Consider the following 24665-nt stretch of genomic DNA (forward strand, 5'->3'; position numbering starts at 1 on the left):
CAAATTCATTTTACAACAAAATTATCTAAATGTCAGAATGACTTTCTGGGTCTTTGTCAGTGAGTTGCTTTGTATGATATTAGACAGGTCATTTAGTCTCATGGGCCTTGGTGAGGGGGTCAGACCTGGAGATACCTACATTCTATTTTAATAACATTCAGTATCAATGAAATAGCTTGGGCTGCATCTGCTGTTTAAATCTGCTAAGACCTACACCTTCCAAAGCCATTTGATCACTGAAGAACTAAAATTCTTATAGGACTCCTTTGAATATTTTTTTACAAAAAGAATTCCAAAGATTTTCACAGCATAATTTGAGAAAAAAGTACACATTCTCAACATAGCATGCTTTCTATCTCCTCACTCCTGTTTTAAAGTCAAATTCCCTTTGCTAGACTAAGCCCAAGAATGTTGTTAACTACTTCAAGAATCACCAATAAGGCCTCAAGATGTGGCAAGCAAAACACAGACGCTGAAAATATATCTATAAGAAGCACTGGGTGTGAATGTCCATGTTCCCGGCCTCTTGACCATTCATCCAAAAAGTATGTATTGGGAACATAAATGCCAGGCCTTGCACTAGGCACTGGGCATTTAAAAAATAAGAGAGACACAAAGTAGGTTGTTTATGTTCTAACAGGACCACATCTAGGCCACACGTAAAATGATAATAGATACAGAATACTATGCATGATTTATATTAGAAGTTTTATCAATTAACACAGCAGCTCCTAGGTTACTACAACGTTGCATTAGGAAACTGCATTCATAAAACTGTAATAATGTCAATATCCTGGTGTGATATTGTACTTTAGTTTTGCAAAATATTACCATTGCTGGCAACTGGGCAAAGTGTGTAAGGGATAGCTCTTATCACTTCCTACAACTACATGTAAACAGGTGATTATCTCAACAAAAAGTACATTTTTAGCCAATAATTTGGGATACAAAAGCAATTTTTCATAGACTGTTATAAAGACCAGTTTGGCGGCACCTGGATGGCTCAGTGGGTTGAGCACCTGACTTCAGCTCAGGTCATGATCTCACGGTTTGTGGGTTTAAGCCCCACATCGGGCTCTGTGCTGACGGCTCAGAGCCTGGCGCCTGCTTCAGATTGTGTCTCCCTCTCTCTCTGCACCTCCTCTGCTTGCACTCTGTCTCTCTCTTTTCAATGTTTATTTATTTTTGAGAGAGAGAGAGAGAGAGAGAGAGAGAGAGTGTGAGCAGGGGAGGAACAGAGAGAGAGGGAGTCACAGAACTCAAAGCAGACTCCAGGCTCTGAGCCGTCAGCACAGAGCCTGACATGCGGCTCGAACTCACGAACCGTGAGATTATGACCTGAGCTGAAATCGGATGCTCAACCCACTGAGCCACCCAAGCACCCCCCCCTCTGTCAAAAATAAACATTAAAAAAAAAATAAAGAGCAGTTTGTTTCTAAGAATAGCCCACAGTTATTTTTATTTTTTAATATATAACCAACCCTCTTAGTATTTAAGTTTTTTATGTTTATTTATTTTTGTGTGTGAGAGAGAGAGAACACGAGCAGGGAAAGGGCAGAAAGAGGGGGTACAGAGGATCTGAAGCAGGCTCTGTGCTGACAGCAGAGAGCCTGATGTGAGACTCGAATTCACAAACCATGAGATCATGACCTGAGCTGAAGTTGGATGCTTAACTGACCGAGCCACCCAGGAACCTCCAACCCTCTTAGTATTAAATACAAACTCAGGCCCTCCTTATATTTAGCATAAATTACAGTACCAGTTTCCTGTCTGGTCATCCTATTAATGTCTCCCAACTCATCCTTCACTACACTACAGATCTAGTTATATCATCTCTTAATTTAAAATTCTCCATTGGTTTCTTAGGGATAAAGTCCAAATCCTTCCCATGATACACAAGGCTTCTCAAGACGTGGCTCCTTCCCACCTCCTTTCCAACCTTTAATGCCTGCCAGCGGCCCAGAACATGCAATCCTCTCTCATTTCCAACCTTTGCACCTTTCCTCTGCCTGGAAGGCCCTTTTCCTCTATTCACCTAGCAAATGTCTGCTTGTTCTTTACTATTCATGACACTTGTCATCTCTTCTCAAAGGCCTTCTATGGTCTCCAGCAGAGTAAAGTCCTCCTTACCCTTCATGCTCTTCGAGGTCCCTGTCCACATTTCAGCAATGGACTAGAGGAGTCATGTCTCACCAGTTTCAAGACCCAGAAGGCATGCTATCAACCTCCTTTCCCTCTATATATCCTCAACACCATTTGTGGTACCTAGGATTTGGAAAGCACTCATACGTTTGCTGAAAAAATGGCTTTTGATGAGTTTTTATGATTCTAATAGCCTAAAACAGCAAGCGGTAAGCTATTTCTATGGCAGAAATTAAGTCAGAAAAAAAAGGAAGAAATACTGATTTTACTTTAGAAAAGTAGAGCCAGAAAGTTTAGCATATGAAGCAAACAATTACTAAAAATTAAGAGCTAAATAAAACAAAGAAAATGAATTACACTGTCTTCACCCACTCAAAGGAGAAGTTATTCTTAAGTATTAGTTATAGCAAACCACAAAGGGAAAGTAAGAAAAGGAAACAGTAGGCACCTTATTTTATGACATTCTACCTCAGATTTGCTGTACACACATCAATACAGATGTAACTGCAGATATGAAAAAACTGGATTCAGATGTGCTGATATCAAACCATGCACAAACTGCATTAAGTGGAAAAAAACAGGTAGGTAATAACCTGTTCTCATTTGTATTAAAAAAATGAAGGTGGAGAGGATATAAACATATAAGCTTTAATACTTAGAAAATGTCTGCAAAAGTACTGGCCAACTTCTGGAGACATTCTGGAGATTGTAAATAAGGCTCTGAGGCAGGAGGGAGATTTCACTGAATACTGAGCCCAACATTGATTGTGGAGAGAAAAGAAAAGAAGAGAAAAGAAAAGAAAATTACAGTGAAAACCCAGAGAGCAAAGAGAACTGACGAAACGTCAAGGAAAACAGAAGAGAAATGGCTACAAAATTTTGAAGCTGGAAAACAGACTTGATAAATTTTAGCAGACCTGAGAAATCAGGGACTAGCAGTATTTTCCAGAAAAAAGTAAACAGAGATCTCTAGAAGGCAAAGGTAAGGCCTAGACTTCTAGACTATAGTGCTAAGTACCAGTCTACTAATAACAAGTGCAAGCCCTAGCAGAAGCAGTCAGCTGTGACAATGAAAATATTTTTAGAAATGTACGAACATAAAACATTTAGCATCTATGAACATTTCACAGGAAACTATTGGAGGCCATGCTTCAGCAAAATAAGGGTGTCAACTCAGAAACTGGAAGATGTGAAATATAAGAAATGAGAAGGCCAAATCATGAGGACACCTAGGCAGTAGGCCCACAAGTAGACAGTCCAGACAAGACCAGACTACAGAGGTTTCTAAGACAGAGGTCTTGAGGAAAAAAGGAAATTGATACACTGATTTGTGTGAACATTTGTAAAAACTACCAATAGGCATGGAACAAACTCAAAAGAATTAAGGATTCCTATACAGAAATGTATAGATGTGGAAAAGAGATTTGTGTGAACATTTGTAAAAACTACCAACAGACATGGAACAGACCCAAAAGAAATATTAAGGATTCCTATACAGAAATTTATCGATGTGCTGGGGCGCCTGGGTCGCTCAGCTGATTAAGTATCCGACTTTGTCCTAGGTCACGACCTCACAGTTCCTGAGTTCGAGCCCCGAATCGGGCTCTGTGCTAAGAGCTCAGAGCCTGGAGCCTGTTTCAGATTCTGTCTGTCTGTCTGTCTCTCTCTCTGCCCCTCCTCTACTCATGCTGTCTCTATCTCTCAAAAATAAATAAACATAAAAAAAAAAAAGAAATTTATAGATGTGGAAAAGAGAAAATGAAGCAGTTCTAAGTTTAAGAAAAACAAAAAGTTGTATTAAGAATGGAAATGTACAGGGGTGCCTGGGTGGCGGAGTCGGTTAAGCGTCCGACTTCAGCTCAGGTCACGATCTCGCGGTCTGTGAGTTTGAGCCCCGCGTCAGGCTCTGGGCTGATGGCTCAGAGCCTGGAGCCTGCTTCCGATTCTGTGTCTCCTTCTCTCTCTGCCCCTCCCCCCTTCATGCTCTGTCTCTCTCTGTCTCAAAAATAAATAAACGTCAAAAATTTTTTTTTAAAAATAAAAAAAAATAAAAAATAAAAAGAATGGAAATGTATGGGCTCTGTGCTGACATACACGGATACAAATGATTTCTATTTTCATTAATCATCATTTTGTTATTCAGTAATTACAAGACTGATATTATGAAATAATGTGAATTTGTTGGATTCAGCAGAAGCCACTGCCGACACTTTTTGCTAATATTGTTTTTAAAATTTAAAATACCAATAAAGTCTTGCCAGTCTAAATACAAAGTAAAAAGGCACTGTATTCTTTGCTCTTGTAGCAGTAAAGAATCTATCCCCAAATCCAACTTACATTTAACAGTGTAAATCAAATCTGTTAGTTTGATAAGTGAGATAAACTACTCAAAGTTCCTACCAAGAAAAAAATGTCACAAATGTGCTTTGGTAAACGTAGAATCGGAGTCAATGTTTTTCTATCCAAATTCTACCTGTTTTCAGTCACCATTAATTTCTCTATTACCATGATTCTTGGAAACTGATTCAAATGTAAAATTGAATGACTACCTAAAATGAGTAATTTCTCTTGCCCATGAAAGAAAAGAAATGCTTTTCAATATCCTCTTTCAGGCATGTACTTTCTTTAGATGTATCAGTAACAATTTTTAAAAATAAAGTAACAGAAAACTGGACTAAGCAAAAACAAACAAACAAACCCACCAAAAAAACCCCTGAATGTAAAAGAGTAATAAAACTCTTTAGAAAATGTAGGTTCCTCCCATCCCAAAAATGATTCTCTAACAACCACTATTCTCATTTCAGACTGTTTCACTTTCTGGGTTTCTAGATCCAGAAACAAAATCAAGTCCAGGGTCTGAAGAAGGCTTTATTAAAGCAAGAGCATCATGCAGAACAGCACAAAAACTGAATACAATGACATACTTCTAAAGGACTGGACGTACTTCTCCATACACTCTTCATATTTCTAGTTTAATGAGAAATGAAGAGTCATCCGTATTGTATTCAGTTTCCAAAACTGTGCTAATAAGAAAAGGATTTATTGAAAAACTTGTAAGAGCTAAAGTAAAAACTCAAAGTTCATATCCTCCTTTAAGAAGAAAGTAATGACAACAACAAATATTTAAATAGTGCCAGGTATCATTCTAAGTGCTTTACAAAGAAATTGAAGTACAGATAAATTAATTAAATTTCCCAATGTTTATTTAGCTAGTAAGTAGTAGAGCCAAGACTCACACTGTTAAGCTGACTTTTAAAAAGTACATATCTGGGGCACCTGGGTGGCTCAGTTGGCTGAGCATCTGACTTTGGCTCAGGTCACATGATCTCACGTTTTGCAAGTTCAAGCCCCTGCGTAGGGCTCTGTGCTCACAGCTCAGAGCCTGGAACTTGCTTCGGGTTCTGTGTCTCCCTCCCTCTCTGCCTCTTTCCCACTCACACTCTGTCCCTCTTGAAACTAAATAGACATTAAAAAAAATTGTTTTGGGGCGCCTGGGTGGCTCAGTCGGTTGGGCGTCCGACTTCAGCTCAGGTCATGATCTCGCGGTCTGTGAGTTCAAGCCCCGCATCGGGCTCTGTGCTGACAGCTCAGAGCCTGAAGCCTGTTTCGGATTCTGTGTCTCCCTCTCTCTGACCCTCCCCCGTTCATGCTCTGTCTCTCTCTGTCTCAAAAATAAATAAATGTTAAAAAAAAAATTGTTTTAATAAAAATAAAAAGTACGTATCTAAATCAAGTTTTTAGAATTTTTTTATGATTAACTTTTATTAAAGAAATATCTGTTAATTCTAATTTTATCTTAGTATCTAATTCTTAATCTAAAATCTTAAAAACAAATGGTACAGTGTACTATAAACAAATATGTATATATATCATATATATATATATATATATGATATATATACATGTATAGAAAGAATACATAATAAACCATGTCAGTAAAACTAAATACCACAATACTATATAAATAAAGCAATATATATGTAAAAGTTTCTTTGTAAATCATACTTGGTTAACAATCAATCCATGTATTTAAAAGTTTACTACAATTTCCAAAGAAAATTTTCAAATATGTGGAGTATTAAGCAAGTAGGTCCTTTTTTAAATCACCATGAAGGAGTGATTGCTGTTTAAGACCATGATGAAAGCAACAGCTTTTTATACATGGAACAAATAAAAATGGAACTGGATTAAAATGTAACAAATAGAAGATGTCATAAATTCAAATAACGTTAAGTAAAAATAAGCATGTAATATATATCAGCTACATACCAATACGGACTATTTTCCTTACCTGCCAGATAGAGGGCAAATGATATAAACCTATGGTAGCGAATGAGGAACTGAAGTTGCTCTTCTCTTTGAACAAATGTAGCAAAATAATCGGCTACGGTCTCTCCATAGAAAAAGTAATTTACACACAGTAGAAAGTACCTATAATTGAAACACAATTAGCTTTTTCATATTTGAAGTCTTTTTTTCCCTCTCAAACTCAGCAAAACTATTCTCTATATTTTGATGATGTCACAAAGATCAAAAACTAAGTTCAGGACACAGGTTCAGGATATTCCACCAAAACATTTTTTTCCTCTTTTAAACTTAATTTCAAATGTGTCAGTCAACAAAAGTTTACTGAATACAGCTCACGCCTCTACTTAGCTCAAAATCTAGTGCCAGAGATTGGGAAACAATGTAAAAAATACTATGCATACCCAAATACACACACACACACGCACGCAGATAAACACACACACATGCACGCAGATACACACACACACACACACACACACACACACACACACACAGTATTTTATAATGAAAATCCACTTTCAACTATTCACAGCTCTAAAGTTTTTTAATAGTGGAGATTCTAAGCCAAATTCCCACCTGCCGTGAGGAGGAAATCAATAGGGAAAGCAGGAAGAGGCAATTCAACCTCTGACCCATCCTCACTGCATTACGCATATTGGTGTCTTTCTCCCCCTCCTCCATGTTCCAGATGGACTCCAGATGCACACGGATTCTTTTTTTTAATTTTAATGTTTTTTCATTTTTTGAGAGAAAGATGGAGACAGAGTGCAAGGCGGGTAGGGGCAGAGAGGGAGAGACAGAATTTGAAGCAGTCTCCAGGCTCTGAGCTGTCAGCACAGAGCCCGACGCGTGGCTCAAACCCACTAACTGCAAGATCATGACCTGAGCAGAAGTTGGATTCTTAACCGACTGAGTCACCCAGGCGCCCCCAGTTGCACAGTGATTCTTAAGAGGAAGTAGTGGGGGATAGAAGCAGGCAGCAGGTAAAAATCTCTAAGAGAAACTTTTTTTTTTTTAACATTCATTTATTTTTGAGAGAGACAGACAGACAGAGCATCAGCAGGGGAGGAGCAGAGAGAGAGAGAGACGCAGAATCTGAAGCAGGCTCCAGGCTCTGAGCTGTAAGCACAGAGCCTGACGTGAGGCTCAAACTCACAAACCGTGAGATCATGACCTGAGCCGAAGTTGGATGCTTAACTGACTGACCCAGGCAGCCCTCTAAGAGAAACTTCTTAAAACTGCGTAAATCACCTGTCCCTCCACCCAATTCTAATATATCCCTTCCCCCCAGGGAAAGGAGAACCCATGAGAATTGACTGATGGCACTTGTGTGAGCCAGGAAAGAAGGCTGGGAAGCACCGCTTCAGAGTTCCTCCGTGCCTCATCCTTTGAAGGGCAGAGTCCTACTCGGCCAGGAGAGCAGAGGAGGAAAGGAGCGATTTCCCTCTGGTCCTCATGGATGGAATTAGACCCCACAGTTTTCAAAGTAAAGTACTGTATTCCCATTTCTATCAGCTGCATTACCATTTTTCCATTCTCCTACAATGGAAACTGTCTTTGACTCCTCCATAAAGCTATCAAGGCCTGCCCTAGTCCACCAATCCAACTTTCCCCCCACTATTCTGCTCAAGAAGGCCAGGAATGTCTTTGCCTCTGTGGCATGTTCCTCCTAGTCCCTCATCTAGAACTTGATAGGTGATGCTTCCCCACTGCGGAGCACTCTTCTCTATCCAAAACTTGTCTTTATTTCAAGTGATAGTTTGTTTCTCACCTTCTCCATAAAGACTTCTGCAATCACTGGAGCCCATCCTGACCTATGTCTTTTTTTCTTAGAATTGGTCAATCCTGCATGGTTTAGCATTTAATTATTCTCCAACTACTTAATCTAACATTTCCCATATATTTTGCCCTTCGTGAAAAAACTTGCCATAAGGAAAAATTAGAAACTATTTTTTGACTAGTCTAAACCCCAAAGGTGATACATTTGTTTTCTTAAGACACTGGACCCTCTGGCTGATACTAATCAAACAGCTATATTCAAAGGCATGGTCAATTAAGTTCATTATGAACTATTATATTATCATGTTTCCTTCCTGGTCAAGGTCTTGATAATTGAGAATTATAACTGAAAAGTTATAAAAAGATATATTAAACGTTAAATATTAAAATCGCATGCCTTTTTTTAAACTAAGTTTTACATGCATGGTACATACACAGTATTTCAAGTGCTGGTAACTGCTGGTGCTATTTACAAGACTGCCTTACACACTGCCCCTCAGAGAGTATTACTCTTCTCTCTAACAACCCTCCCAGTAGCAGGTCACCAGCCTGGGGCCTGAAGACAAGATCAAACCAGGAACAACAAAGGGAGGAGCTGTCTCTCCTCTAACTGCCCCCAGGGCCTACGAGGAGGTGGGCCAGCTTTGCAGTAGTGGGGAAGGAAGGGGAGGGGGGGGACAGACATTCATCATGGGCTTTCTTCCCCATGAATAAACCACTGACCACTCAACAAAACAGAAAACTCACAACTATTTTCATATCTCATCTTTCACTCTCTGCAGAAATAATCTAATTCTGTGTGTGGTCTCATTTCAACTTAGGCAAAAGAAAGCAAAAGATTACACATATTTCTAACATTTTACAAAACGAAACTTTATTAAAATTATAATTATGAAGGATATAAAAAGGTGTCCAATACAATGTTTTTTAAAGAGGACAACAGCGCAGGGGCACCTGGGTGGCTCAGTTGGTTAAGTCCGACTTCGGCTGAGGTCATTATTGCACAGTTTGTGACTTCAAGTCCCACACTGGGCTCTCTGCTGTCAGTGCAGAGCCTGTTTGGATCCTCTGTCTCCCTCTCTCTCTGCCCCTCCCCAGTTCTCACACACTCTCTCTCTCAAAAATAAACATTAAAAAATGTTTAAAAAAAAGAGGTCAATAGTGTATACATTCAAATATAAAGTATCTCTACAAAGACTGAAAGATGACATATGAAAATAGTAGTGTTAGAAAAGGAGAGTTAAAGGTGATTTTCTTCTTATCAAAATCCAATTGCATTATTTTTATTTATCTTTCTCCAAAAATCAATCTATAAGGTCAACTGTGTGATACTGACTCATCAGGGTGCTTCCTTTAAAAACTTTAGAAAAGAACCAGATTTTCACATCTGAAACAGTTTTAAATTACTTACCAGCTCAATGTTCTAAACCATGGCAGGTCATAAGAACGATAGACTCTATAACCTATAGTGATAATTTCATGGAAGCATTTCACTTGGATGCCTAGTACCTGAAACCAAGAGAACACATTAACATACATTTCTTAGTGTTTACATTTGTGCTTAATCATTTAATAAGTCATTTCTTATGTCATGTGTGTTTAAAAAAATCTTTAGCCTGCCCAGTTTTAATTATTCTAAATGTCAGTAGCAAAAAATTCAGTAAGTCAATGTCTATAAAATCAAGCGATATTTCAAAGGGGCAAGCAAATGAAAGTTTATCCAAAACGTGAAAGCTCCATCCTGGGGTGGGAGGTCGCAGTGTAGCTTAAAGTTTCAGGGATACAGTCTTGTTGGTCATGGTTGATTAGGCTTTATCTCTCATTACTACTTCATTTCTTGAGTTCATCAGTACTAAGATGGACAATCTTTTCGTCCATTTTGTTTCTTGAGTTACCCTAGGAAAAGTATCATATGTGGAAGTTTGCATTTACTGATTTACTTAGAGAGCCCGTGCATGGTGGGGGGGGGGGGGGGGGGGGGGGAGGGGCAGAGAGAGAGAATCCCAAACAGGTTCCGCACCGTCAGTGCAGAGCCTAACATGGCTCTAATTCATGAACTGTGAGATCATGACCTGAGCCAAAATCAAGAGTCAGATGGTTAACCAACTGAGCTACCCAGGCGCCCCTGTATATATTTATTTTTAACCATACATCCTGGTATGCCTTCCAAGGATAAAGACACGGTCAAAACAAATGACTGTAATTAAAACATCTTCACCCTGTCACCCAGCAGGGTTTGGGCATGGTCTTTTCATTCTTCCAGCCGTGGCAACTCTCACATAGCCAGCTGCATATCTGTCTGATACATCTAAGTGGAGTTACACTGGCAAATTATAAATAGCCTTCTACATTTGCAGCCACTTCACCCGGTCAATTTATTCTATGCAATTCTGTTTGCACAGTGTTCTTTATACATTCCTAACAAATTGTTTTATATTTATGAATCCTTTTTTGATGGTCTACTTAGTAGTCCTTCAAACTGTTGTATCCACCAACTTAGGTACAGGTAATCCCTGAGGATGCAGCATCATATCTAATGCTTGGTTTAAGTCAATTCCAAGACTCGAAAAACAAGTGGCAAGTTGAACACTTATTACCACGAGCTAAGAGATTAAAATCTTTATGAGTATAGCAGACTTCTTCAGCCTCTGGAGAGTATACTCAAGGGCTTGGTCTTGTACAGCCCGCGAGCTAAGAATGGATTTGATATTTTTTTTTAAGTTAAAAACAAAAACTAAAAATGATGTTACAGAGAAATATGTGGTTCCTTAAAGCCTAAAATATTTTTACCTGTTTCTATACTCAAAAAGCTTACCAAACTCTGCCCAAGAATATACTTGGGTATTTCCTTTTAAGCTCCCCCAAAATCAGCTTTCCCAAACCTACTGTTCAGGATATTCTTAAGCTATATTTCTCCATTATACCTATTATGTCCAATCACATACTTAAAGCAATTGTGTCCCCTCAGCCATGTGCTAAGAAAATATTAGGTCAAACTACTATAAATACTTATTTTAAGAAGAAGTCATTAATGTTTTATAATATAAAGACAAGAAGAAATTCAAATATCGTCCTTCAATAAGCTTTGAATGTGTCAAAAGTTATTTTTTTTAAATAATCACAAAATGAGGACAATGCTAGGTGTTAAAATAAAATGGCAAAGCCTGTACTATTTATAGAACCAAGGGCTTTTAAAATATCAAATGCACTGATGCAATTTCTATTTGCTAAATGAACACATTTGCTCAAGAACAACCATTAGCACTATACATGGTATTTTACTGAGAGGAAATAAAACTACTTTTAATAGCACACACATACATATTTATATGATTGTCAATTACAGTTTGCAAGTAGAATCAATATAGAGCCGCTGGGAAAACAGAAAACAGGGGGTTCACAACAGTACAGCTAAAATCCTTAAAATATATGTGTATCTTCCAGGCTGGGTGATCACCCAGAAACTGATATTCCAGGTCACCAATACTGGTAGCCGTGCACACTGGCAGGACTCTGTTGGCTCAATAAATGTTTTAAGAGCCTTAAAAACAACCACCAATATTTAAATGCCTACTCTGCTAGTTACTGAGGATTCAGAGAAATAATACAGGACATCTGTCCCCAGAGAGGCATAGTTTGTCAAGGAGGACACAAATGGCTACAACGCCACGTGGAAACTGCCACATGGATATAAGCATGGGCAAACAAAACGGGGGGGGGGGGTGAGTAGAGATGGGCCACAGTTGGGACAGAGGAGAAAGATATACAGAATCACATATATGGGAGAAGACAAGGCATGTTAGGGAACTACAAGTATTTCAGAGTTGCCTACTCACAGAGATGGGGGTGAGAAGCAGAGAGAGACAAGAAGCACAGCAAACAGTACAAAGGACTACACGTGATCAGATGTGTGTGTCTGGGGCCAGGAGAGGTGGAAAGAACAGACTGGAGAGGCAGCAAGAGTAGAGAGACAGTAAGGCAGGCAAGATGCCACCATCCAGTTGAGTGTAGATGAACCTCTAACTGGGCCAGCGGCAGGGAAGTGGAGTACAAGGAATAAGACATTGAGGGAGCATAACTGGTTGGATTTGGTGGCTGAGGAAATGGGGGGTGGGGGGCGGCTAAGGGAGTCAGAGGAACACAGAGTAACACCAGAGAAGGCTTTTGGGAAAGGAGACATATTTATGCAGAATGGATGGGGGTGGAAGGGAAGTTCAGATTTGGATATGTTGAATTTGAACTATGGTATTTATGGGTTATCCAAATAAAAATGCCTATTTTCACTTTGGGAATCTATTCAAAGAAAATAATCCTGCATATGAAAAAGCTTTACATTCTATTATGTTCAGGATAGTGTTATTCACCATAGAGAAAACCAAAACATAACCCGAATGTCTGAAAATAACACCGCGGTTCAAATAACTTATGATACATTCCATTCCATTCAGTCAAGGAATGTATTAAAGTTGATGGTTGTAAAGATGGAGCAACACAAAACACTCGATAAAATACTTAGTTTAAAAGAGCGGGATACAAAATTCTAGTCATGTTATGATTACAACCATGATTTTTAAAACATAAAAGAAAAAAAGGACTAAAAGAAAATGTATCAAATAGTATTAATTGAGTTTTGGTAGTTGATGATAGGGCTAGGGGTGATTTTCAAAAAATTAACAATTTCCTGAAGTAATTTTAACACACTTTTATAACTCTCACAATGGAAAAAAAAAAAAACTACTTAAAACTAAATTATATATGTGAATTAAAACTTATTATAGGAGTTTCCAAGAAGGTGAAGGTGAGAAGCTCTTACACTATCTGCCTTTAAATCAAAGTATGCTTTAGTAATTCTATCACCTAGAAAGTGTGATTCCAGGGTGCCTGGGTGGTTCAGTCGGTTAAGCATCCGACTTTGGCTCAGATCATGATCTCATAGTTCATGGGTTAGAGCCCCGCGTCGGGCTCTGTGCTGACAGCTCAGAGCCTGGAGCCTGCTTCGGATTCTGTTTCCCACTCTCTCTGCCCTTCTCCCACTCAAGCTTGGTCTCTCTCTCTGTCTCCCCTTCTCTCAGAAATAAATAAACCTAAAAAAAAGTTTTTTAAAAAAGTGTGATTGCAAGCTACGAATGCAACATGTAAGTGCTATAAATAGAAGATTGAAGAAAAAAGTTCCTGTATGATTCTGTCTTAAAGTAGTAGCTATCATTTGGTAGAAATAAGTTTTTAATAAAATTCTCTTGAATCAATCATTTACGAGTGCTGATATTGTAGGGCAAATGCAAGCCTCTCAAAATATAAATGACCTAGTTAGGGATATGAGCATAAATAAGACTTGAAATCACATAAAAGTAGTATCACAATTGAGTACCAACAGTGTGTGCATATGTGTATATCCACCCATATTTCCTTAATATACGTATCATAAATACAACATGTGTATGTATGCATGGTACATATGTGCATGCATTACAATAAACCTAAGTAAGAGCAGTAACAGTTCAAATCTACTTAACTCGATCTTTAATATTCTTCTGATTAAGCTCACCAATGAAACAGAACTCGTATTAAAATGGTATTTTCCTTTCATAACAGAAAAAATAAACAAGAAAGCTCAAGTACTTTAGGTATGCTTATGATTCTCTTTTAAAAAACCAAAATCCAAATATGCAAGGATATCTTTAAAGGTGTTTTGAATTTTCTCATAAAAGGGTGCTTGAAAATTAGTCTCTATCTGCAAATTCTGGCCCAAGTTACCACACCAAATGGTTTAGTTTGGAGAACAATGTAACTTACTCACAGAGAGCCCACCAGACCAGCCTGTGTCCATGTATCAAGGATGCTGGTGCTTTACAGTGTCTTAGATCAAAATTACCTCCTAAAGGGGAATAATAATTTAAATGATCTTTAATATTTCCAATGGCTCCCCAATCCTTTACAAATAAATCCTAAACTTCTTCACACAGTATTGCAAGGCCCTCTAGCATCTGATCTCCAATTATTTTTCCAAGTTCAAAGGCCCTATGCTCCAGGAAAAAGACATCATTTGCCTTTTCCTGACACATCTAGCCATTTGGACCTTTACTCTCGGTGCTCACTCCACCCTGACAGACCCTCAAGGTCTGATGAAAGGTCCCTTCATCCACAAAGCCTTACCAAGCTGTCAGCTATCACCCAATCCCTTTGTCCCCTGGCCCATGACTCAGCACACAGCACTGAGAAGTGCTCTGTACCCACTCACTCCTGAAAGGCCCAAACTCACTGGCACTCACAACCTTCCATAGGTGCACACTGAGAAGAAAAGAAGTGGGCCCTTCCCTGGAGTCACACTGGGACCGTGCTCACACCGGCCTACCTGGTTTTTAGACTCAGCATCTTCTGGCCTCACATTATGCACTATCCACTGTTTTTCTGTGAGAAAAAGTTCTTTACGATGTCAGCAAAAACAGAACAGAGAAGGTGATTTCTTATTCACTCCTGTTACCTTGATACCCCCAAGGAAGTACAAAATTAATGAGGGAACAGAAAGAAAGTGAAAGGGCTTGATGGTCAGGAGTTGATGGGATTTTTTTCCCCAATCGTGTCTGATTTCACTTCAAAACTTATTTATTCTTTTATAGACTGAAAGGAAAACAGTATCATATTGCCCATGCCTATCACTAGGAATAGGACTGGGCATGGAGGGGAGCAGACAGGTTGGAGCAGCCAGAGAGCAAGGTGGTAAGGGTGAGAGAGGCTCAGCTAAAGGAGATGAGATGAAAAAGAAACAACAAAAAAGAGGGACACTGTGCCTATCCCTGAGAGCAAGGCTCTCCCTGTGCTAAACACACTCAGCACCCTCAAGTGCTTGATGAATCTATTAAACAAACGCAGGTCTCCTTCCCACTCCCACCACTTCCAAATGTTTCACGCTTCTTTGGATATCAAGGCTTTCATAAACAGGAATCCTCTGCTGTGACACTCCTGTCCCCAAGCTCCCCCTTTACCCCCCACCTGTTCAAACTTTAAACTGCAGCACACGTGCTAGACAGGATGCCTCTGGAAAGTCTTCCAGATCCCCCCTTGCTCTCACAGCACCGTATCCTATATAAATATATTCTCTCTATATGTATATTTGGGCGAGAACGCACGTGCACAAGCAGAGGAGAGGGGCAGACAAGGAGAATCTCAAGCACGCTCCACGCTCAGCATGGAGCGCAAAGCAGGGCTCGTTCCACAACCCTGGGAACAAGACCTGAGCAGAAACCAAGAGTCAGACGCTCAACCAACTGAGCCACCCAGGTGCCCCTGTAATTATATTTCTGATCAGTTCTTTGAAGCACAGATAGTAAACTCCCCAGGGAAGAGACATGTGTGCTTTTCTCAGCACTGCTGTATCATACCCCAGAAGCAGCACAATGCCTGGCACATAGCAGGCATCTTGGGAGCATTTACTAAACGAATGATTTAAAATCTTAAAATACTTGTCTGGCTTCATGACTTGTTGGACTTCCCATACACAACAAAATCCCACACTCCCAAAATGGCTTCTGTTCACCTCTCTGGTCTCATCCCTAGACACCCTCCAAAGGCACCAGTTGCAAATCCCCCAACGAACCACACTCTCTCATTACCCCCATGTCTTGCTTATGATATCCCCACCTTGGAAGGCCCTCTCCTGTCCAGCCCCTTCTTCAGGGTTTAACTTTGGCATAAACTCTTCTGGAAGTCCTCTCTGCTCTCTTTCAGGCTGGTTTAGATCTCCCAAAAAGTTACCCACTTATTTACTATACTATTTATTCATATGGTTACTTATATATCTCTGCCATTAGATTGAATTCTTTCAAGTTAGGGATCTAGCTAATAGTCCCATATGATGATGTCATGAGTGTGTGAAGTCGTTAGCAATCTCTAATACTATGTATTACATATACTTGATCTCTGCTGAGTGAATACACTGAATGGCCATTTTGCAAACCGGAAAGGTTGGTCCAGATAATTTCATGAAGAAGAAAATGCTTAAGGGAAATAAATTTGTTGTTACCAAATCTTGAACTACTTTATTTTTTATGACATGTTCAAATTACTTCAATCATATCAGTGCTGAAAAACAAAGCAAGAGATACTTGGAAAAATGTAAAACACTTACAAGAAGCATCAGCATAAAGGATCCCATATAGATGATCAGGAAAAACAATGAAATCATAGTTAGAGTAAGAATTCCACGAATCCACCAGTTTTTCCACCTATGAAGAAAATGTTTATAAAGTTAGTATTTAATGTATTGAGTTTTTTGTGTGGTTTCAGTATTATCAGACTTTCATATTTTCCCTAACTATACTTTAAGAATCCCTTGCTTCAGGGCACCTGGGTGGCTCAGTTGGTCGAGGATTCAACTTTGGCTCAGGTCATGATCTCAGTTTGGTTCATGAGTTCAAGCCCCATTAAGGGTTCTCTGCTGTCAGTGCAGAGCCCACTTCAGATCCTTTGCTCCCCTCTCTCTGCCCCTCCCTGACTTGCACTCTCTCAAAAATAAATAAAATATTTTTTAAAAAAAAGAATCCCTTACTTCACCTGTAGTAACAACAAAAACAAAAATCTAACCAACAGCATTTGTTCACTCACTCAGAGCTAAATTAAGTGTAAAATTATGTTAGCCAAAGAAAGAAACTAATTTTTGTTCAGTGTGAATGAGGATGAATCACTAGGCTAGGAAGTGAGGTGGTCAATGTGGATATGTGCACACCCCACCAGGGTCATTCAGAAGGGAAGAAGGCAGGTGCAAAAAGCCCTCTGTAAAGATGATCTATCCTTCTCTCCCTCCAAATAAACAAAAAAACTTAAAAAACACTTTTTTAAGGGGTGTCTATGTGGCTCAGCCGGTTAAGTGGCCAACTCTTGATCTTAGCTCAGGTCATGATCTCACAGTCTCTGAGTGTCAGCAACATGAGGTTCTGCGCTGACAGTGCAAGCCTGCTTGGGATTTTCTCTTCCTCCCTCTCTCTGCCCCTCCCCAGCGCATGCATGCACACACTTTCTCTCTCAAAATAATAAATAAACTTAAAAAAAAAAACCATGATCTATCCTTTGGGGTGGTATATAAAAACAATGATTTTATTAAGGTGGTATAGACAGAGAACACAGACTTCCAATGAGAGAAAGTAAAGAAAGGATAATACAGAAGCACAACTACAGAGCACAGAAATCTCAGTGAAATGAAGAAGGCAAGCAGGTCAGTCACTGAGGGCAAGGCCAGACAGATGATCACTTTCTCCTAGAGCTCTAAGTGTGCTGCTGGCTTTCTGCACTTAGACACAGAGTCTTAAAAGCACATTATTTCCTCATCCTTGGGCCTTTAATTGTTCCTTAGAGCAGGCCTTCCCTGTTGAATGTCTGGCTAGGCTGAGAACTCATCTCCCTCAATCCTCTCTGGTGGTTAGGAAGGGCCCGGGGTGCCCAACAGCCCTCCCCTCACACCCAGGACACTCATGTTTCACCCCCAGCATATTTGACAGATACTGTCACTGTTTCTTTGGCCATGTCATGAAAAATGTCAGCAGCCACTGTGTAAAACCAAAAGGATTCTAATAACACCTATATATGGATGATATTTCTGAATCTAAAATTGTTTCCCCCTGCTTTTCTTCATTCTACACTCATTTTACATTATACTCACAGTAAAGTTTTAAGACTTTTCTTATGTCTATTAATTCAAATGGCAGCATTTAAATTATGATACAAGATACCTGGATTCATCTTAAAGGATAGTAGCATATATATACATACACACATATATGTACACACACACGCATGCACACACAGTGTTCTAAGCACAGGCTTTCATTCTCCTCTCTATAAAAAAATTAGCTGACTTCATCCATTTATCAAATATTGATTATATTCCCTGCTCTCACCAATCTTCCAGATATTTATTAAATATCCCTTTTATGAGGTCATTTCTGTACTCAAGGTCTAAAATGTCAACACCATTAAGTCCAAACTCTTTCACCTAACTTCCACGGTTTCTCATGAGGTGGTCACATTATACTTACACGACTTTCCTTCTCTCTGCTGTGTGATAAACTATGCGGCTCATAAATTTCTCACTAGACTCTCGGCTTTAGGACTGAACCGAAATGAGCAGAGAGTCAAGAACTGTTAGAGCTGAAAGGTTCCACTGAGTTTTATATACATAACTCTTTATGGATTAATGAATAGATTTGGGAACTGGGCTAGGTCACAGAGCTAGTCAAAGGTACATAATGGACCATAAACCAGTCTCTAATGATAACAGAGATAATGATAGTGATCCCGTCCTGTTTGCATGAAACCCAGAAGCGTATTTAGCTCTCCTGTATAACTGATCCTCAGAGTCAGAATTGTTGAGAACCCATAGAAGATGACAGACACTACATAAGTGTCACCAATCAGTCCCTAGGTGGATGTTGCCAATGTCCACATGTACCTCTGTTAGACGCCTCTGGCTTTGAACTTCAGAGGATGGTAGCTGCTGAGAACCAGAGATCTTAAACAGAAGACCTACTTTCTTCCTACTATCCAAAAGTTCCGTGATAACTGAAAACCTGAGCCATCAAGAAACATATTTCACCTAGTTATCTTTTATATACCTATTTCCCTTCCCAGAAAAATTCCCCTCCCCCAACAAGGTGAAAGACTAATTCTCTTAATTATTTTCACAGACTCCTCAAATCTCTCAAGAATACTTAATACAAAGAAAATAAAAGAACATACTTATACATATCCATGGATACAGTGACTGAAAGACATCTTTTAAGGGAGAACCACTGAATTCAAAACAGAGCACGATATGAGGGAAAAAAAAAATCACTATTACCAAAAACCAGAGGAAAACCTGATTCTGAATTCAAATTATTGATTTCTTTTACCATGCTACAATGAGCACATTAGAGACAGCCTTGATTTCAGGTCCAAGTTATCACCTCACAATTGCTTTGGAAAAAGGAACTCAGAATCAATATAGGAGATTTTCATTCCAGTCCCATATCTCCAGAACTACATGAGCTAGAAATGAGGTTTCTAAAAAGTATATAATTCAGGAGTCTCTTTACAAGTGGTTATCTAAAGTTGTCATATACTTATTGTTCAAATCAGTTACGAGATGTACAATGTTTTACTGTCACTACAGATATTAAGTGGTTTTTATTTCAAAAGTAATGATGAGGTTTAAAAAATATATATTTTCCTAGGGACACAAACACCATGAGTCATCAAGAACCTGGGCTGGCAAAACAGTTCACCTGAGCCAAGAATCAGTATACAGAGACACTCCTCAAGAATAAATAAGTACTTTGTGGGCCATCTGGCAAGAAAAGTTTTTGAGAAAGTCCATCTACCAGCCATTGGAGGTTGGACAGGAAGTGTGCAAGTTCTTGGAGAGAAGGAAAATGGCATGATACAGTACAAGAGCACCCAGTATAAGGCTATGCCTGTATGTTTCCTTGGTTTCTCAACCTCAGTGCTAATAACGTTGTGAGCCAGAGAATTCTTTGTTGTGAAGAGCTGTTCAGTGTACTATAGGATGTTTAACATCCTCCCCGGCCTCTACCCATTATCTGTTAGTAGTGCTATCTCTTGTGACAACCTAAAATGTCTCCAGTCAATGCACATGTCCACTCATGCAGTTTCGGGTGAGGGGGAGCAGGGCATTGCCCCTGGATGAGATGATAGCTGAAGAAGAGCTTCACTAATGGACAGAATCAGACTTAACTGGTTAAGTGACTATTCATCTCCACAAGACCCACACACAGGTCAATTGGGACAATGTGCCAAGTGCCTAAAAACCTTCAGGCCTCTTCCAATTTCAACACCTTATGCTCTATTTAATATGATATATTAAAGCCTTAAAAATGAGCATAAATCTAGTGTTGCCTGGGTGGCTCAGTGGGTTAACCGTCCACCTTTGGCTCAGGTCATGATCTCGCAGTTCATGGGTTTGAGCCCCTAGTTGGGCTCTGTGCTGACAGCTCAGAGCCTGGAGCCTGCTTCGGATCCTGTGTCTCCCTCTCTCTATGCCCCTCACCCGTTTGCACAGTCCCTCTCATTCTGAAAAATGAATAAACATAAAAAAAAAAAGAGCATAAATCTTAACATAGCTATAAAGAAAAATGTTTAATACAGAGTTGGTTTTAATTGTGAAAATCTGGAAACAAGCTAAACGCCCAGCAATTTTAGTTTAGTTGAATAAACTGAACTACAGTCATACAAAGGAATATATCATGCAGTCATTAAAAAATTTAAGTCATTAAAAAAATGATATAGTTTCTAATACCACAGAATGAAAATGTAACCAGAAGGTAAGAAACAGTACAATGCTATTTTTATATTATACACCACACACACACACACACAGAATACACACAACACAGAAGAAAAAAAAAACTTCGAAAAGTAAACATCACAATATTTTAGGTGTCAATGTTTTGGCGGGAAGATTACAAGAGTTTTTTTTTTCCCCCCTGCAATTCATGTAATTTTATAATGCAATTAATATCTTTAATTCTATGCATCTACAACTTCTAAATTTTTTCAAGACAGACCATTTTGGGTATTAGATTAAAAAGGGCCTAAAATGAATTAAGATGGAGTCTGAAACATTCATGTAACCTTTAGAGCAAAGTCTGAGAAGACTGAAACTTGTTATATATTACTTATTGTTCATTTTTTCAAACTAATTGTAATTTTTTTTTATTCATCTTTGAGATACAGAGCATGAGCGGGGAAGGGGCAGAGGGAGACACAGAATCGGAAGCAGGCTCCAGGCTCCGAGCCGACAGCACAGAGCCCGACACAGGGCCTGAACTCACAAACTGTGAGATCGTGACCTGAGCCGAAGTCAGACGCTCAACCGACTGAGCCACCCAGGTGCCCCAAAACCAATTGTTTTATAAACAGAACACAATACCTAGGTTCATAATGTGGTTCTATCACTTCCCGACTGCATGATCCTTGACATATAACATTTCTGTGCCTCAATTTCCTCATTTATAAAATAGGTCTATATAACTGAACCTGTTACAGGGTTGCTGTGAGAATAGTCAGTATGTGTAAAGTGCTTGGAGGAGTGCCTAGCACAGAGCATATGCTCAAGAAATAGCAGCTGCTATTATTTGCTATTGTTACTTTACACTAGGGAAAAACCCTTCATCATTAAGGAAAAATCTAATATAAATGACACACTAAAGAAATCATTCTTTAGAGGTATTTTTTTTTTATTTTTTAGAGAAAGTAAGAGAGAACAAGTTGGGGAGAGGGACAAAGGGGGGGGACAGAGGAGGCAGGAGAGAGAGAGAGAGAATATCTTTTTTTTTTTTTTTTTTTTTTAACATTTATTCACTATTGACAGAGAGACAGAGCGTGAGCATGAGAGGGACAGAGAGAGAGGGAGACACAGAATCCAAAGCAGGCTCTTGGCTCCGAGCTGTCAGCACAGAGCTGGATGCAGGGCTCAAACCCACAAACCGTGAGATCATGACCTGAGCGGAAGTCAGATACTTAACCAACTGAGCCACCCAGGCGCCCCAAGAGAGAGAGAGAATATCTTAATCTTAAGCAGGCTCCATGCTCAGTGCAGAGCCTGGCATGGGGATCAATTCAATAACCCTGGGATCATGACCTGAGCTGAAATCAAGAGTCAGATGCTAAACCTGACTGAGCCACCCAGGCGTCCCAGCATCATTTTTATATAACATCAGTATAAAAAAATTTCAGGGGCGCCTGGGTGGTTCAGTCAGTTAAGCGTCCAGGCTCAGGTCATGATCTCATGGTTTGTGGGTTCCAGCCCCGCATCGGGCTCTGTGCTGACAGTTCAGAGCTCAGAGCCTGATTTGGATTCTGTGTCTCCCTCTCCCTCTCTCTCCACCCTTCCCCTACTTATGCTCTGTTTCTCAAATATAAACAAACGTTAAAAAGATTTTAAAAATAATTTCAGAGTTGAAATAGACCTGATAAGATTTTAAAGCAAATGTATATGTGTGAATGAGGTCAGAAAAACTAGGATCAAGAACTATAAAAATAATAATCATGTTTTCAATAATGGACAGCAAAAAGTTATTCTATTGGTTAAAAAATATGAAAATTTGTTTGAATCAATTTATTCTAATATGGTTATCTCTTAGAAATTAAAAAACAGAAAAATTTGTATTACATTTATTAGATATGACTAACCAGTGTTTTCTGTTATGACTTACAGGTAGTAAAACCAATTTAGTAAGTCACAACTAGCCGTTTTGTTCCATAATATAGAACAGTATCAAAAGAAATCAGAGGGTATCACACACAATAGCAAGAATTGCTTCATAACATTTTTGCAACAGTTAAAATATACATTTCTGTTTCTCTTGGGATGTGGTGTAAAATATGTCTTTTACTGTGTCACAATCAAAAAGCTGGAAAAACACTGTTCTATACCAACATTTAAGATTTCACACATTAATCTGGATAAAGCTTACATTTATTTTGCTTTTGTAACTTTTATAATTCATATTACTAAAGTATACAACGGAGGGCAATATAAAAGTTGCTGAATCTTATGGTGATCAAACATTAAAAAATATAGCAAACATAAAATGATAAAAGGGTTGTGGAGTTTGGGGTGATAATTTAAGCTCAGTAAAAGAAAAAGAATGACCTATTTATGTCTGGCATTTGAACAACAGGGAACAGAGAATATGGAATTTTCTTTATTAGACGTTCCAATACCAGGAAAGGCTACCTGATGTGGTAAATGGATCAGCGGCTTGAGCAATCTGACAAAACTAGGACAAGAGTCTCGGGTCTACACCTTCCTAGCTCTGTAACCTTCATCAGATAACCTCTGAGATTTGGTTTTCTCACACTTCCCAGGACTGTAAGGATTAAATGAAAGAATATACAACAAGCATTTAGTACCATGCCGCATATCTGGTGAAAAAGTATAAGCCCTCTCTTTCACAGTTCCAAAACTGTGAAAAAGTGAGATTTATTACATCAACCGGCATAACCGCACAACTTCTCCTGAGCACCCATTATAGTCATCTTCACCTAATCATACCTGGAAGATAAACCAGACAGAGCTTTCTTGAGGATCTCAGGGGTTCTATCTGAGGATGGTGGAATTTCTGGAATATCAGAATCGGTTCTGGAATCCAAATCTCCATATCTATCATCAATATCTGTTTCCTAAAATTAAAGAAAAACGAAAATCACTTTGCAAAATTGAAAAACGAAAAGAGTACATGCTTGCCAAGGTACTTAACTTATTGCTCAGTGTGTCAAATCTCAGTTACATAACTTGAAACAAAAAAAGAACTTTGAATAACCAAGCACTATTGTACTTCCTGTTAGAAAGTTTGATCATCTTTGCTAAAATCTATCAATATAAAGGATTAATTTAACCAAAAGACACAAATAGAAGCTCCTATATTATTTAAATCAGAAACCTACCAACAAGAGTCAAATGTTGGTTGTTTTGCTACTTAACTGAGAGAACATGTTAATTCCGATCAACTGCACAGTTTCCTTTTGATTACAATCAAAGCCATCAACAAAAGAGTGCCTTACACTGGCGTGCATATATATATATATATATATATATATATATGCATATATGCCATTTTCACTTCCTTCGTTTTTATTAGATCCTCAAGAGACAACCTCAGTGAAGCAGGTCAAACAGACATTATAACCTGTTTTATGGATACATAAACTATGATCAAAAGCATTTTATTTGATGGTAATATTTTTTATAAAGTTATTTAAAATGCAAACTGACCTTTAAGAACACATGTACAGGAGCTGTGTGTATATGCTCTAGCCTTTGACAAAGGTGGTCACTGTGGAATTTCGAGGGTTTGAGTGACCAAGGAATTTTAAGAGCAGATCTATCAAACATTGTTTTAAAGCTGTTGATTCAGCTCTAATGTGTCTCCACCCCTATGTCCTCCCCTCTCCCACACCCACCACCCTCCACCCCCAGCAACCTCGAGTAAAGAGTGCTACACGTACATGTGCTTTGGGAGAGTGGTTTACAGAGGGTGAAACTGAGGCAAAGGTGCTGAACTGGGCTGGAGGAAAGGGAATATTTACAGGTGAATATAAGCAGAAAGAACACTGAGCAGAACCTTGGGCCAGAAGTGATCCAAGGAATGAGTGCCTAGGAATTCAGAATGTTCCAGAATCTCAAACCGAACTGAGCCCTTACTAGCAACCAAGTTTTGGTAAACGTCATCACCCCTTTTACCGGTTTCTTCATCCAAAGAATGGAAGCATTTAATATAACACCAAGGACTCAGTAAAGTCAAAGAAGTAGGAAGCTATTATTATGATTGAATCAAGTCTTTCAATTCCTCATTAAGTAGCTTACCAAATAAAATTTTAGCCTCGGGAGAACACTTTCACAGGTTTTGTAAAGCAATAATAAACTTTTTATTTACTAACTCTAA

General features: G+C 38.9%; 1 protein-coding gene across 1 annotated transcript in view; it reads right to left on the bottom strand.

The window, feature by feature from the left end:
* CDS1 (CDP-diacylglycerol synthase 1) overlaps positions 1-24665 on the bottom strand; it is a 70476-nt gene that overhangs the window by 29453 nt on the left and 16358 nt on the right. Inside the window, exons 2-5 of the mRNA XM_007074817.3 lie at positions 23276-23403; positions 16355-16451; positions 9641-9738; positions 6434-6573 (exon numbers count right to left, since the gene is read on the bottom strand). Of these exons, the coding sequence (XP_007074879.2) occupies positions 6434-6573; positions 9641-9738; positions 16355-16451; positions 23276-23403 (463 nt within the window). The remainder of the gene's footprint in view (positions 1-6433; positions 6574-9640; positions 9739-16354; positions 16452-23275; positions 23404-24665) is intronic.

Source organism: Panthera tigris, chromosome B1 (assembly GCF_018350195.1).
Source record: "Panthera tigris isolate Pti1 chromosome B1, P.tigris_Pti1_mat1.1, whole genome shotgun sequence".
Taxonomy (NCBI): domain Eukaryota; kingdom Metazoa; phylum Chordata; class Mammalia; order Carnivora; family Felidae; genus Panthera; species Panthera tigris.